The 16869-nt window shown below is 33.1% G+C and overlaps 3 protein-coding genes across 4 annotated transcripts in view; 1 reads left to right on the top strand and 2 right to left on the bottom strand.

The window, feature by feature from the left end:
- Positions 1 to 1482: 1482 nt before the first annotated feature.
- On the bottom strand, positions 1483 to 9705 carry LOC102676211 (ubiquitin carboxyl-terminal hydrolase 3-like). Of its 2 annotated transcripts, XM_006609396.2 has the most exons (6): positions 9185 to 9703; positions 4710 to 4857; positions 3419 to 4205; positions 2546 to 2788; positions 2113 to 2306; positions 1483 to 1784 (listed from the first exon to the last, which is right to left on the bottom strand). In XM_006609396.2, the coding sequence occupies exons 1-6, from the start codon at positions 9273 to 9275 to the stop codon at positions 1622 to 1624; spliced, it is 1626 nt and encodes a 541-aa protein (XP_006609459.1). In that variant the 5' UTR covers positions 9276 to 9703; the 3' UTR covers positions 1483 to 1621. The 2 variants fall into 2 exon arrangements, with proteins under 2 accessions (XP_006609459.1, XP_031370988.1); XM_031515128.1 differs by lacking the exon at positions 1483 to 1784 and having other exon boundaries at positions 1786 to 2306; positions 9185 to 9705.
- Positions 9706 to 10820: 1115 nt separating this feature from the next.
- Positions 10821 to 11812, bottom strand: LOC102676083 (40S ribosomal protein S17). The gene is made up of 3 exons (XM_006609395.2): positions 11718 to 11812; positions 11282 to 11433; positions 10821 to 11137 (listed from the first exon to the last, which is right to left on the bottom strand). Exons 1-3 carry the CDS (start codon positions 11718 to 11720, stop codon positions 10897 to 10899), a joined length of 396 nt encoding a protein of 131 aa, XP_006609458.1. The 5' UTR covers positions 11721 to 11812; the 3' UTR covers positions 10821 to 10896.
- Positions 11813 to 12542: 730 nt separating this feature from the next.
- LOC102676497 (furin-like protease 2) overlaps positions 12543 to 16869 on the top strand; it is a 402319-nt gene continuing 397992 nt past the window's right edge. The window contains exon 1 of the mRNA XM_006609486.2: positions 12543 to 13386. The gene's annotated coding sequence lies outside the window, so the exon portion shown is untranslated. The remainder of the gene's footprint in view (positions 13387 to 16869) is intronic.

The following is a 16869-nucleotide window of genomic DNA, read 5'->3' as shown; positions in this document are numbered from 1 at the left end:
TTTTTTTTTTTTTTTTTTTTTTTTTTTTTAATTTTTTTTTCCATTTCGCTTTCGCTTTTTTTTTTGCATACGAGTGAGTCTTTGCTGAAGATGCGCATTTATCGAATTTATCGCCTTAATAAAACGTTTCTTTCGCTACGCTTTCTTTAACTTATTATCGTTATTATCGTTACCATTATAGAAAAAATAAGTCTTTAAATAATCACATAAGAGTTGTCGAGCCGTCGAGGATCGTGAGGAAAAAGGAGAGTAGGGGAAAAGAGAGAACGTGTTTGTATACATACATGCATGCATACGTGTATTTTGTCAACACACATGTAAACGATTTGTAATGTATATGTAATCATGGTGTATGTATATGTTCGAATGATAATCGTGTACGTTGTGTGTACATATATATATATATATATGTACGAGTATGTGTGTTAAGTATTCAAGGATGTAGGTAACATGTTTTCCGAAATAACAGAGTGGTTGGCTCTATATTCGTATTTTCGTTTACCAGCTCCCTCGAAATAACGATGATATCGCTCTAAGCCTAGAAAAAATCTATCTACCGAGAAGACCAGTCGTTTTCGTTTTAAAACTATATATATATGTATATATGTATATATATATAGTTTTATATATATATATACGAGGTACGCGCGTTACGCGTTATTCCGCTATACGGCCGGGAGGAGCTTTAATCGATTCGATGAAGGGAGGTGGTCAACGACCACCGAGAGAGACCAGCGAAAAGGAGTATAAAGAAAATCAACATTAAAGGCAACGCGTTTCCGCAATCTGCCTCGAGAGTACATTCTTTCTTTCCTTCTTTGTTTTTTTGTTTTTTTTCTAATGTTTCTAAAAAGGGAAAGGAAGCTCTCAGTTCTCGTGCTATATCCCTACATGTTCATGTGCGTATACAACTAATCGGTATGCATGGTGTATCTTATAGTATTTTTATCTACCGTAAAAGGACTATATCCAAATACTTGGTTAATTTACCATATAATCAACAAATATGAAAAAGAAAAAAAAAATCATTTAATATGATCTAAAAAAAAACTGAAATGAACCATATAAAATCAATAGCTACGAAAAAAAAAATATATATATATATAATCTAAGAAAAATTAAAATCAATAAAATAATAATAATTAAAAATTATTAATAGTCGCTCATTTGCGAACAATTAAAATTTGTTTCGCTTCAAACGACTAAGATTAACGTTATACTCTTACATCGTGCTAATCATTATAACATCTAGTAAATTCCTATACGATGTTGAGCAACCGATTATCTCAGTTTACAAAAAATATATTTATAAAGTATTTGTCATTTTTATCATTGATGAAATATAACGCCCGTATATACGTGACATCGATCAATCGTGCTAAAAATTTAAGAAACAAAAATATTGGTTACAAAACAAAAGAAACGAGCTTTGCTTTCTTCCTTCCTTTTTTAGAAACTTCGAGAAACTATATAGGTATATACTGATTCTTCAGTTTGGCCAGTTTTTATTGTATGCACCATTTTAACTTCTTGTGCTCGAATTCGCTTACTTCTTCGTCATCTCATCATCATCGTCGTCGAAGCTCGAACCATCAGGACGGGACTGACTGGGGAAACGACGTCACAAAGGAGGTGGAATGGAGAACTCTTTCCGCACGTAAAACAGAATATAAGGTTTACATTTGGCGACCGCGTCGGTGGTTGCTGGTCGTACAGAGCTATCGTTAAAGTGAAACCATTGTCCATCGTGAACAGCGAAGGCAGTGTAATGTCCAGTTCCAGCGCTAAAATGGATATTTCAATATTTATTGTCAAAATAGATATCTTAGTATCGTTATACAATAAATAAGAAAAAACTTTTTTTTACAATATGAGAATATTTGATGAATTGTGATTACAGCATGATAAAATCCATTGAATTTTGCTTCTTATAAATAAATACAATATTTTGTAATATTATGTTTAACATATACAATCGGTTTATGAAAGATAGAAAAGGTATAAATATATAAGAATAAAAAGGTAATAATAAATAATAATATAAGAATAAATAAAATGAATAAGTTTAATTTACATAGAAGAATTAACATGGAAAAAGAAGTTAGAGCATACCCAGAACCATGATGCACAATAACGGCAGCTAAATCATACAGATGACTATTCGAAGCGCCCAATTTCGTTCCATTCACGCCACGCACTGTAAATGCAGACATATCGAGTGACTTCATTGGGAAATCCACCTGTGTATCCACCTTCGAGCGATAGGAATTGCACCACCTAAATCTTTTAATGTGAAGGCACAACACCTAAAATAAAACACATAATCATCATTTATATACATATAAATACTAAAAATATATGAAATTCCATCAAAAGTTGATTAATTAATTAATTATTAAAAAATACACAGTTATATTATTATATTAAAAAATAAAATATCTGAAGAATTGAAAAAAAAATGCAAAAAGAAATAATATTGCTAAATTTTTATTAAATTAATTTTATTGTAATCATAAATAAACGTAATTAATAAATATATGCTAACATTAGGCAGCCTGTGTATCCAGAACCTCTTAGTGGATCTCTGTTTCCCCATGCAATTGTCACAAAAGTATAGTTCGCTATCGGCCAGTTCTTCAACTTTGAAGAATCTCGTTAAACTGTACGTGAGACTGCAAACCTCTTCTTGCTCTTTCGTCCGTCTCTGCAATCTGTCCGGTATATCCAATGAAAGATCCTGAAAGGGCTCGTGCGTCTTGGAATCCGTACGACAGTTCATGCAGTGGACCTGCGCGAGGAAACGCGATCCATAATTTGTCCGCGCTTCTCCCAAGAAGAAAATGAATAATAAAATGACTCTCCAAAAAAATGTTAATTCGGCACTCTCTCCCATCATTCCGCATTGAAATAACAAAGTGTAACCGGAAACGCGTTAACCCTCGTCCGTTGAACGCCGGATCATTTTAATCCATGAAGTGTCATGCATAGAAAATAGCCGGTAATAGAATATTCAAGTAACACAGATTACTCTCTTATTGAAACATTATCATTATTGATAAATATCTATAACAAGAATGTTCCAATATTAAATGTGTTTAAGAAAAGTAAAAGTAAAAAGATAAATCCAAAAATATTATTGAATACATTGAATTGAATAACAAAATTAAAAGAATTATTATTATATGATAAATAGAACAGAAAAACGCGCATTAATCAAATCTAAAAATAATACTTTTATACTTTTAATAATACTAAATTTTTCTTTCTCAATATATATATATATATGATATATATATATATATATATATATATCAAGGATCAAAATGATACAGCATCTGTCGACCGTAATGCAGATCAGATCAGTCCGTTATTTCGAGGGTTAAACAGAGCTTCCTCCGAGAACAATCCGGCGACTTACCACGCTAAGAAGAGTGCCTCCAAACACAGCTGTGACGATGCTTTGCTTGCCACGCAGACCGAGAGGTTCGTGTCCCAGTCTGGGCAATAATTGCAAAAGTTCCGTATGTAGTCTGTCCAACATGTAGGTGAGAAATTCATGAGCGTCTTGTTGTTGGTAGCCCCGAAATCTTGGCACGACTTTCCAGATGACGAGGAAAAGACATTCGGGAGATATCGCCTGGCCGTTCGAGCCGCCTAGATTCAAGCCAAGCAGAACCTTTCTCAACTCTTCCGCAAGGAGGGCGTCGCTCATGAATTCTTTTGCTCTACCGGGTGTGACGATTCGACCTCTGTGCGTGGGTGGCTCGTCGAACGGTATACCTTCGAGACACGGCATCTGCGTGAGATACTCGCAAAAATGGCTGATATTGTTGAACGATTGTAACACCACGTTCATGAAACAGGTGTTGCCGAGATTCCTCAGGCCGACGACTTTCTTTTCCTTGGTTATCTTCGAGCTCCTACGCTTTGTCGCCGGCCTATTGTCCCCGCTCGTGCCATCCAACGAATGTAACCTCTTTCGCGCTGTCCTCGGCCGAAGGTTCCTTACGACCACTTCTGCTTTCCACAGAGCGTCCGCGTCGTTATCTTCGCTGTTCTCCCTCCTCGAGGACGGCGTCGTAGATGGCGAAGTGTTCCAATTCTCCTCGTTCTCTTTGTGCTCGTCTTTACGAAAGGTGGCGCGACGTATCTTCTCAATTTGGCCACTGGTCGTATCGTTGATAACATACTCGTCGCACATGTAACTGAAACGTGCATGTCCTTTGTAAGCGCGGGCTGTTCGACGACGAAGATGGCATAGTTAAGTAATTGAAGCGCTTAAGCTGCTGTTGGATTCTTTCTTTCTTTCTTTCGGTATCAAATGTTCGATAAACGACTAATTGTAAGTAAGGCAGCAACGACTTATCATCATGTAACGCATTGTTCGATCGAACGCGAGCCATTCTCGCGACGATTAGAAGACGTTAAATTTAAAATTCGAAATAATAGGATGAAAGAAGGAAAAAAGGATAATAATAATAAAATTTTTATAAGTTGAGAATTTCGAAACTCAAGAAAATGTTTCATATTCGTTTTTGTTCTCTAACGTTTAAAAAAAGAAAGGAAAGGAAATATGGCTGAACATGAACTGAGCAGAACTGCAGGGAAATACGAGTGGGCGAGATTAAAAATCGTATCAATGATGAGAAGAAGAGGAGGATCGTCGATCTATGTTGCGGAGAATGGCGAAAGCGAAGGGTTTAACTTACCAGAATACTGCCAGGTTCTCACAGTCGATACAAACACAGTGTTGAGTATTTTCTTCGTGATGCTGTAATGCATGGCCTGCCACGTATCGTCCACAGTGAATGGCTCCACAGTACAGACAGAGCCACGTACTTTTCTCGGTGCCACATACTATCGACAATAACAAAGTACGTTCGATAAAAGCATTGCATTCGTAATTCGCGTTTTGTTTTAAAAAAAATTATCATTCTAATGTTAAAAATGATATGAAAGTAAGGAAGTAATATTAAATGGGTTAAAACAAAGATTAAGAGCAACGCTTCTCCATATTTATTCCTCTTATATCGAATTCTATGGTAATATTACTACTTTCTTAAAATAAGATAAAATTGACCCACTAATCTCATTTATTTCATATTAAAATCTTTCTAAAGATTCAATAGACATGTGCAGATTGTAGAAAGTAGGAAGATTGATAAATTAAAATTTTTATACTTCTTCTACAATTACACGATTAAAAATTACATCGTAAAAATGACATTATTTTAATATTATCCATTAAAAACATTTTATTAATTTTAAATTGAAATTGCAAAATTTATTCTTACTCACGCGTGTATTTCACGCGTAGAAAAATTAATTTAACACTTTTTTTTTTTTTTAACAAGATTCTAGATTTCTTGATTTTTATCCAATATTTGCAACTTTTATAAAATTTCAAACATTTTTTTATATTTAGCACATTTCAAAAATAAACAAGATATAAATACTAATTGTTACGAGATAATGTAAGTTCGAAGTCGGTGTACCATCTTTTCGTCTCAGCTTACGTAATTCTCAAGAGAGCGCGTAAAACCAGGGTGAATGGGAGGAAGGTAGTTCGACACACCCCCTTCGCAGTCGATCGATCGCAAAATGTCTCGCAGTGCTATCACGTTTGAGATTTTGCATGCACATTTTTTTTTTCTACTTTACACGATTTTTTTTTTCTAAAACACCGCGATATATCCACAATTTTAAAAGCAAGCAATGCACATGCTTAATTGATCTCATTTCAAGAAGACTGCAAGCAACTGCGTTACTGCAAGCAAGTTTGACGAATCAATGATAAAGTTCGAAATATCGATTTTCTACATACCGTTCGAATCGAATTGGTTTAGATCATTTTTTTTATTCCTTTGTGTTTACTGGAATGTATACATCGCCCTATTTGATACACGTTTATTTTTAGCTATCCAAATAAACTACAATATACAACGAAAGAAAAAAAAATGTAAAATTGTTAGATGTAAAAAGTGCGAGAACATGAAAATTGAGACGCTGGTCGGCCGCACGAAAAGCAACTGAAATCCAATCTTCCAGAAGCACGTATCCTATATACCTATACAGGCGTTTATTTTACAATCTCACGTAAGAAGTATTATAGTTCCACGCCCTATGCGAATTATTTTGTCCTATTTTCTTATGGAATATATAACGCATAATTTTAATTAACGAAGAATTATATAATAAAGAAATATTGATCGAAATTACATAATTATTGTATTAATTTTTTGCAAAAATTTTAAAAATAATGATAGAAAATAATAGGAATATAATGATATATATATATTTTAAGATTTTATTCAATTGGTATGTATGAAAGAATAGATACTTTTGTGTATCAAATTCGAAGATAGTTTTACAATGATATTTAAGACGTATTGGTAACATACGAACAATAATTTGAAACGTAATATACAATTTCTTGCATATACAATTTCAATTTTGTCTGAAAAAAAATTTTGCTAAAAAATGAATTTTGAAAAATTCATATCACTATATTATTTTACTTTTATTTTCAAATTAAAATAAACTGTATATTGTAAACAATATTATAAGATTTATTAAATTACTATAATTAAACTTTCATTATCGGTAGAAAAAGATAATGTTACAAAACAATCAAGTTACGCACTATGAAACGAATCTTTTGAAAGTTGGCGATAATTCGCAATTTCACGTGGAAACGTACTGTGCATCATGATATATTCTTGGAAGATCACGTCAGTGCAGCTAAGTTCGAAATCGAACGAAAATCGTCGATAAATGCGTGTATAAGTATGATGAAGCTTGAAAATTTCCGATATGTTAACGGACAATTCCAAGGTGAAACGTGAAAAAAAAAACTCGAAGGGTAACTGACAATGATCTAACCTGCACACATCCATTTTGCGTTTCTTTTACTCCTCTATCTCTTTTGTCATCGTTCTATCTCTTTCTCGCCTTGGTAACGAACGATTCGATTCGCCACGCCTACTGCGTGTTACGTCGTCGAAGAATTTCGTCGACGCATTGTCCAAGCCACGGCACAGTAGATAAGGAAAAATAACAACGGACAACAGTATTAAGTTTGATATTGATGCAAGAGAAGAATGACGGAAAAATTCGTTTCCCGAGCAATGCACTTCGTATCGAGGCATCCGATTAGCAACGACGCCGTTATCGATTTTGCAACGTCGTACCCGAACCAGCTTGCAGCGCAGGAAAAGAGGCAGAAGAGGGGTGAAAGAGGGGGAGAAGAGGTGTGGAACATGGGGTTCTTTTATAGCCCACAAGGGACGATTTTTCTCCTGCGTGACTCGTATGAGAGTCAGGCTTGGTAATTTTTACTAGCGTCACTCTGCTCGCGAGACCACAGGGATATTTAAATTGATCTTGCAACCTGGATACGTTGCGATTCGTCGAGCATGAACGATCTCTCGGGAGAACATGACGACTAGCGACGACGACGATAGTCGACGGCGAAATCGTGTAACTTTGTCCATTTTGAACGAATTCAAGGAACCGCATGTTAACATCGTACTGAATCGAATTGAGCAATCGAAAGTTCGCAAAAAAAATCCCTAGTCTGACTCATCGATCGCACTAGTACAGCTAGCTATGAAAAGCTCTCTCCTTGACTATTTGTTTCGTTCCATTATTCTTCCCTCTCCCTTCCTTTCATGTGCTCTCGTTCCTTTCTCTTTCTCACTCTTTGACGAAGATGACGAACGGAAGATGGATATACTTTGTGAATTGTGATATTCCTTTTGATTTTAAAATATTACAGATGTTAAATTTATTTATAAAATGTATTTTGTAATTCTTGTTTGCTCAACGATTAATTTTTTTGAAAAAATTTGTTATAATCAAATGATAGAAATGTTCAATTTTTATAAATTTCGGCCGAGACCATGCTGATTGTAAAACGCTTCTTCCTTGCTACCGTAAGAGGTCGCTAAAAGAAAAAAAATATCGTAATCCAAAACCGATTATTGAACAGAGGAAAAAGTTTCTTATAAAATTTTCTATCAATAACTATACAAAAATCCTTAGTCACAAGAGAGAGCATGTAAGAAAAGGGAGATTTAAATGGATACAATAAAAGTATTGCGCTTATTTCAGGATAAATATAGTATCAAAGATAATGAGTAGAGTAGAGAGAATAAAGAGTCGAACGGTGGAGAAGAAAGCATATCATATCGAAAAAAAAAATTTATAAGATTATCATTCTTTTTTATTGATTTTGCAAATATATTTTTAAGCCGATTCTTAAGAAATCTTGAAGCGAATCATCAAATAAAAATGGAAAAAATTAGAAAAAACGAAAGGCGGGAATAGTCCGGTTGAACGATGAACACGTTTATCTGGCGAGTTCTAATGACAGATCTCAGGCCAGCTGATTAGTGCCGTCTGGTATTGATTTTCCAATGACGACCGCGCCGCATACTGAGAACTCCCAGCAGGACGATGCACACGCGCACGTCCACGACGCTCTTGTTCGGTCCGTAGAGAGACACCCATGAACGGAGGATACATATACATACCACTATATTGTATATACACTAATACACGAAGAAGAGGAGTGGACTTTCATATACATTCGCACACATGCGTGCAAGCTTGTCTCGCATTCATACGTATTCACACGTACACATTCGTTTATATCGAGGAGAGATGTACATATTCGCACAACGAGTTCGATTCGCGAAGCATACGAACTACGGTACGTACAGTCATGCGTCCATCATCGATACTCGCGTGTATTAACTGTGAAATACAAAGCAAACGCAAACGTACATGTTGCTATACTTTTCGAAACATGCATTAGTTTCTTTAAAGGGAAATAGAAATGGCTTGCTTCATCTTGTCGACTACGACGGCTCAAGGCCGCGAGAGGAACGGCCGGGGCCTCGGTCACGAGAGGTAAAGAAAGAGGAAGAGAAAGAGCAAGGAGAGAAACAGGGAGAAAAAGAGAGAAACAGAGAACGAATAAAGAACGCAAAAGAAATGAGTGGAAAGGAGATGGGAGACAATAGAAGTGAAGGAAAGATCGAGATCGAGCCGACGTGCAAAATAAAATCTGAAAAGAAAGGATTGGTTGAGGAACAGAGAGAAAGAGGGTCAGGTTTAATTTTCTAGATACATCTTTCAAGTTTTTAGAAGGATAAAGGTATGGATTTTTTTAAGGTCCTACCTGCACAGACGAACGGTAGATCCTTCGTACAATTCGCTTCTACGTCGTTACCGCCGAATTGGACGCTTTGAGCAAGATGTGGACACTCCATGTTTTCCTAAGCACAATTCCACGGGGCCCTCGTGGCCCCTTCGTTCGGCGAGTGCCTGCGTACGTACGTGCCTGCGTTTACAACGTGCTCTTTCTCTCTTTCTCTCTCTAGGCAAAGGAGAGTAGTGGCAGGCAGAAGGATAGGGTGGGAATGATATACAAAGAAGGCGGGGTACGCTCGGTGCCCCCTAATATCCGTCACATAGTGCGGAAAAAGATGGGTACTATTCGTTGTCTTTAACGAAAAAGAAAGAATGCAACTGTTCTCGATGCGTAACGACGACGGACTGAGGAAAACGACCAGACCGAAAAGAGCAGTGGAGTGCCCGACTGGCCCCGACTACCGACCGAACGCAACCGAGCTGCGTCGGACTCGGTTCTGCGGTGGTCGGGCTACCTCCAGAGTCACAGACCACTAATAGTCGACTGACTCGCCGGTTGTACGGTCTCTCCTCCCTGCTCCCGAGAGTTCCAACATTCGCAGGCGTGTGATTACAGCTACTCTCTCCGTTTCTCTTACTCTTTCTTCTCAACCTTACTCTCTTCACCAGGTTGTGCTAGGCTACCTAGCCTTGGATCGTGCTAGGTCGCGCAGCCTCTGAACAACTTATCCAGGTCCGGCCTAAGCGCGTGGGCGCTTTGGAAGGGCGACGCATTTCACCACAATGCAGTCGCGGACTTATTGAGCGTTATCTCTTGTAAAATGTTTAACGTTCTAAACTCGACTCGATATGATATTCTGGTTTTTCGCAATTTGAACCACAAGCAAATGGTATCGCTGATAAATATGATATCAGAGATAGGATTGCTACTACTATATTTGCAATGTAAAATGAGTGACTCATTTCGTAGAAAGGAAAGCAAAAATCGTTTATGATATAATATATACATTAAAATACATATTCTAAATATTAATATAAATTATGTGTGTACGCTATGCATATTTAAGTGAATTATAATTGCAACAAAAAATCGATAACGTAGAATTTTTTACATATCGTTTTTTCTTCTTTTTGTTACTTTGAAAATTATATTACAGTTATTAATACATATAATTTATGAAAAATATCAAATCTAAAATAAATTTGATGAATTTTTAAATCAAAATATTTATTTTATTATGAAAATATATAATTAAATATTTCATATATCAATATCCTTCAATTCCTTTTATTTTATAATTTTTATAGAAAATTTAAGTCTGATGAAGAAATTAATTTTAATAACTATCATAATGTATAATGTATAATAAATAGAACCAAGTCCAATTAAAATGGCCGATTTCTGCACATGCGCATTTCTATTTCAAACTTATTATCTCGTAAAACACATAGATTTATATATAGATTTTGAAATTTATACTTTTTCTTTTAATAAATGCAATTATTTTTATTAAAAAATATATGTAATAAGATATGTTGATCTTAATTTATAAAATTTATTTTATATTGATCTATTTCTTATCATAAAAAAAATTGATATATATAAATATTGAGGAATGGTGTATTTTATATGGTAAAATGATAAAATCAATTTAAAAACATAAAGTTTTAGAATGTCAGCTTGCAATTTTATTGAAAAATGCAACACTAACAATCTTATTTAATATAAAGAAATAAATTTTAAGAACGTCTGCTATATGGTGGTAATTGAGATTGTGTAAGTTGAAGTCCTGGGATATTATTAAATCCAAGCATTTGTAACATTTCCTTGGTTTCTGGGTCAACTTCAATAATATCATGTTCTAAAGCAGATACTTCAGGAACATAGTTGTCTCTGCGTTCCCTTTCTTCTTCTTGCAATTTGATAGAAATACCACGTACTTGACTATGTCTAAGACGTTTCATCAAGTGAGTAACAAATCTGAAAATATTGAAATCAAAAATTAGAAAATATATTTTCATTCACTAAATTTCAAAACTTTTTGTTTTTTATAAATTATAAAATACAATATAAAATACAAATACAATAAATTCATACTAGATAATCACTTTTCAAAATACATACCCAGCGATTTTGTTTCGCAAAGATTTACTAGGAATAATAGCGATTTCTTCGCATATCCTTTTATTTGTATGGAAGTCCATGGTTAATCGAGTATAATATTTTTCAATGATAAGTTTTGCGGCCTTTTTGACCGTTTTCGTCCTGACGCGACTCTAAAATCATATTTGCATTGTTTTTATTTCAAATTCACTCTATCTTATATATATTTCATTTATAGTTAATAAATTTAGAAATAAATATTCAACACTAAACACATCCATATAACCTCAAAATTTGTAAATCACATAAGTAATTAAATATTATAATACACATTATAATACACATTAATATTTTAACTCTTTCATTTAAAATTATTAATAATATATTATTATATGATTCTTTTGTGAAATTAATAACGGATTGTTGCTACTTTTTATGATTTTTAAAATATACGCACCATGATGACTAATATTCCGTAAAGACAAACTACAAAATGGAAGAGATATAGTACCGCCACAAAGTTATCAACAGTAACGGTCAACTAAAGAACTAATTTTTCTATTTGAATTATCGTCAGATTATATTTAAAATGTTTTTTAGATTAAATTTTTTAGCTTTCGAAAGTTCAAAGTAGTTTATAATTATAATCATAATTCAAGACTTTATTTCAATATTTATTCTTTTTTATTAATTATGCACAACTCTAAAAAATTATATTTATGAAATATCAAAGCATTATAACCATCTAGCGATAAATTGTGATTAATCATCAGATGATAAAATTACAAAATTCTTCAGTTTGTGAAGAAGAAGCTCAAATTTTAAAAATTATATAAATTATAAGCTTTGATATATCACTTGTCGGTAAACAAGAATTGTCGGTAAAAAAGAATTATTTATAATCTTATAAAAATTTAATTTTAATTTCAACTATTATTAATATTACAATTTTATTTTAATAAATATTTTATTAAAAAAAAGTTTCTTCTAATTGTAAAACAATTTCTGTATTTTATTTATATTTATAACATTTAATATATTCTATTGAAGATAATATAAAATAATATAGAATAATATATAGAAAATTTAATTATATTTTTATACAAATTTAATTGCAATTATGGTTTACTTTATAATTTAAAATAGTAACTTATTTAATAAATTAAGATATTTTTATTTGTAAAAAATTTAAAAAATTTTTTTTTAAACAAAATTATGTTGCAATTGATTGCAGTAGGTGGCGCCAGTAATATTAATACTATTTGCAAACCAGTACCGAACGTCAGTGGCTCAAAACATGTCGTGCATCGCGTTGTCGTGTCATGGAACGAGCTTAAATACGTTTCATTTGCCTTTTTTGCGAGTGACAGTTAGTTCTTTTAAAAGTACGAATGCTTTTTATCAACTGATATCATTCAGTTGTAATAGAGCATTGATAAAATTTCAGAAAATTAAAAACGCCAGGTGACAGAATGCGATGCGATGTGATAGTGGGAACGAAGTGTGGCGGCAGCACTGTACATTAAACGGAGCAGCGAAGTAGAGGGAGGGAAAGTAAGAAAGATATACAATTGTAGAGTGAAGGAGACAGAGTAATGAGAGTGAGATCAAACCATATTGCGAACGCCGCGGTGCGAGAAAGACCGAAATTTCGCTCAGCAGTACACGGCAGTTGGCGTTTGTCCGTGGAAACAGGATAGTAATCCATTGGTGGAAGAAGGAGAAGGCATCGGAGAAGGAGGGCAGACTCGCGAGGGAGAGGCGACGAGTTTGTTTATCGCCTTGGTGAACGGCGAGAGCAGTCAGTGCGGTGCTACACTTGGTCTGTAGTGGTCGGAACGATCGGTAGTTCGGTTCGAAAGTTCGGCCTCGTTCTTCTGACAATTTGTTCCGAATAGTGCGTGGGTGCCGTCGTGTTTTTCTATCGCGCACATGTCAACGTCTATTTAACCTCGTCGTAGACCTCGTGCCGGAAGAACATGCCGCGAACCACTGCCAAAACATAGTCGTTCTGTGTATGTATCGTGTGCCAAAGTCGGTGACATTTGTGTCGTAGACGCAAGATCGCTGGAATTTCACTATACAACGTGGAAACCTGTAACATCGTGTGCTTACAACTTAAACAGGCAAGTATTTTTCTTATTCAGTTACACGGAAAACATAATCATCGTGCTTGTTCGTCAAATTGCATACGATTTGATGTCGCATTATTTACGACTAACCTCCTGTCACTTCTACATCTATCACGGTTATGTTTTCATTATGCCTCTATATATCGACTAATATTCTTTTCAATGACCGATTACATGGCTCTTTCTCGCAGTTCTTGTTCCTGTCAGCTGACGTTACGGAGTCCTCGTGTACCACAGACTTTCTCTTCGTGAAACTTCTCCGTCCTGTTTTTTGATTAAGGTTGTACGTTTTTGCTCTTAAGGATTAATGCTAAACGCGAGCATGATTTGTATTTTAACTGTCGATATTCTTTTGTGAATTTCTCCCTCGCCAAAGGTCGTTGATCTCAATTCTTTCACTTTCATCGAAAATACAGGCTGACCGTGATTCGCATACAGAATGTACGATGTGTACGCGTTGTGTAAGAAAAAAAAAAGGCTGTGAAAGCAGCAACTGGCTTTAGAGCGTTTCGCGAAGCTACGAGCATGTGTAATTTGGGCCAAAGCGAGTGGCGTGCGAAAAATCATCACGGCATGTGAGCACGCGTGTGCAAATATGTATCATATGCATGAAGCATATCGCTGAAGAAATATCACAATGTCGCGTTCTAATCATGCGGGCTTGTGTAAAATCTTTTAGTCACATCATTCTTTTCTGACCTCAAACTAATTATGGTTTCATGTTTGTATATGGAAATAATTATGAATTATCAATCCACCATTTCCGTCGCGATTGGCTTCAACTTTTTTTTCTTTCTCCGAATTCTTCTTTATGTGCAATCTCATCTTTTCGAGAGTTCACCACAAAAAATTGCAGCTCTTTTCTGATCGAGTTCAACTTGTCAGTGATATATATGGTAATATACGTGTACTTACACATATAGAATGGTCGTGATGTCTGTGTTTGAATTCTCTGTTCTCGTTTTCCGTTAGATTTCAAATTGGAGTATGTTTACGAATGTGATTGGCTACAACCTTGTCGATATTAAGAGTACTTTATTATCGGCTGTATAATTTTTTTATTATGGACAATGTGATTATTATCGTTTAAAAATGATTCGCGAATTATGAAATGGTTTTTCTTTTATTATTTACTCTTATTAATTTTTTATTATTATTTTGCGAAATAAATAAATGATTAAAAAAGAACAATATTTTCTAGAATATTCGATGATGTACAATATATGTCAAAAAGTTGCAAATAAATTATATTTAAAAATTTTTAATAATATTGACTGTGTAATAATGTTATTTGCGAAGAAGATATAATTTATGACTTGTAAAGTGATTTTTGCTTTGCGAAATAAACATTAGAAACGGTAATATCTTATGAAGATATAATAAATTATTCGAAAAAGATTACAAACAGATTGTTCGTGTGAACTTTGAAAGTATTATGATTTGCAATATTTATAAAATTATTAATTTTTATTTCGTTAGATAAAGAATGAAAGTATAAATTATTTTCAAAATTATTTAATGTGAATATGTTTAATTAATATAACAAATACTAAACTATTTTTTGATTAACATTTGTTATAAATAGTTATCATATGATAGCAACTAGTTTCTTTTCATTAATTAAATATAATAAGTTCGATCATTTTGTCATGTCAATGTTGAAGATTAAAATGTTATATAAATATTTAAATTTTCTCTATTGTCGTATTTGATGCTAGTTTAATAAAGAAATTAACACAATCTTTAATCATAAAATATTAAAATTTATATGAAATCACGCTCTAGTTATTCTAGATATTCATGTGCACATTAAATTTACGAATTAACATTCGAACATTCATTAGTTTAGTTGTCACTAAACTGGTCAGACGTATGTTTGTTCAATGTTGTCGTCATCAACATCTTCCTGTACGTTGGTAATTGAATTTGGTACGCAAGATAGTTGTTCGCAAATGCATCCAATGCCGAAACGTGTTATACATATACATATAAGATATTCTAAAATACATTAATAATTAAATATCTATCAATTTATAATAGAGAAACTAATGCCGATTCAATTTAATTTTTACGTATGATCAATAGATTTATTTTAATTTTAACGTTAATAATAAATTTTCAAAGTAAAATAAAATTTTTCAAATTAAAAAACTATGTTGTGTATAGTTGTTGTATATTATCCAGATTCCACGGTTGACTAGATTTTCTCGTTTCTAGCTATCATGGTTTTATTATTCTACTTGCAAGTCTGTAACACTTTTGTAATAAAAATAAATTGAGTATCCTGTATAAAAAACGTGTATTCCAGTTTAGTGTACTTTATCACATGTTAGAATACATTAATGTCACATTAATGAAGATGAAAAATATTGATTAAAATTAATTATCTATCTACATAGTTTCATGGAAATACGTTGCTTATATTTAATTTAAAAATCATTTATTTATAAATTATTTAATCATTATTTATAAATTTATTATTATTATATGAAAATGATTTAGACATCATTGGAAATTAATGTATGCTTCTATTAATTCGATAAGATTTATATATTTTTTTTTAAAAATTATATTTAAAATTAAATATTAGATATTTCAAAAAAGCGAAATTTTCCATCTCATTAAGAATTTTTTCTATTTCTTTTATATGGTGTTTCCTTTTCAATTATGTTTCGTTTTGTGTTCCTAAAAGAAAGAACTATTCAAACGGTTGAACGTTCAATATTCAAATCACGTTGGCCTGTGTTCGTGTGTCCCCAATTTAACCGCGTTTTCAATGCTTTGTAACAAAGTAAAATGAGCTCTTGAACTTACAAACAGTTACATCTCCTTTCACGTGGCGCATAAATATGATTAATTTTAAAAGGAAACTAAATTTAGAATGTTTAACCTTTCACTTTGCTCTTTGCAAAAGACAAAAGAGCTCAGAAAAAATTCACTTTTAATTTATTTCTATGTCTTCGATTAGTTATTGCATATTCATAGTAATTACATAACTGGACGTGCAAGGATTGTACATTTAAACAAATTGTTAATTTTCAACATCGGTAAATTTTATGCAGAAAAATTTATCGTTCCATTAACTAATCTCATTATCCAAATTTTATTTACTTACGTATACATTTTTTTATCTCTAATAAAATTTTATTTAATATATTTATTTAATATAAATTTCAATCGCCTATATTTTATCTTATCCTTTTTTTTTATTCGTACCATTTATCGTATCATTAATTTCGAAACATCCTGTATAAAGTTCCATACCTTTAATCGTATTTTATCGACAATGATATCATGATGCATTTATTTTAAATTTTTATTTCGTTTTTTTCGAATTACAATCTTCTTTTTCTTTGCGATTCCTGAACGACATAAGAATTTATCGTAAGAATTTTTTTCTACTTTTTTAACCATGTGACGCAATGTTAAACCACCTTGTTTAATACGTCATCACTCGTAATTCGGATGTTAAATATT

This window comes from Apis dorsata, unplaced genomic scaffold (assembly GCF_000469605.1).
Source record: "Apis dorsata unplaced genomic scaffold, Apis dorsata 1.3 scaffold_56, whole genome shotgun sequence".
NCBI classification, from domain to species: Eukaryota; Metazoa; Arthropoda; class Insecta; order Hymenoptera; family Apidae; genus Apis; species Apis dorsata.
Note: the sequence above shows the minus strand (reverse complement) of the source record. Positions and strands in the feature narration are given on the sequence as shown.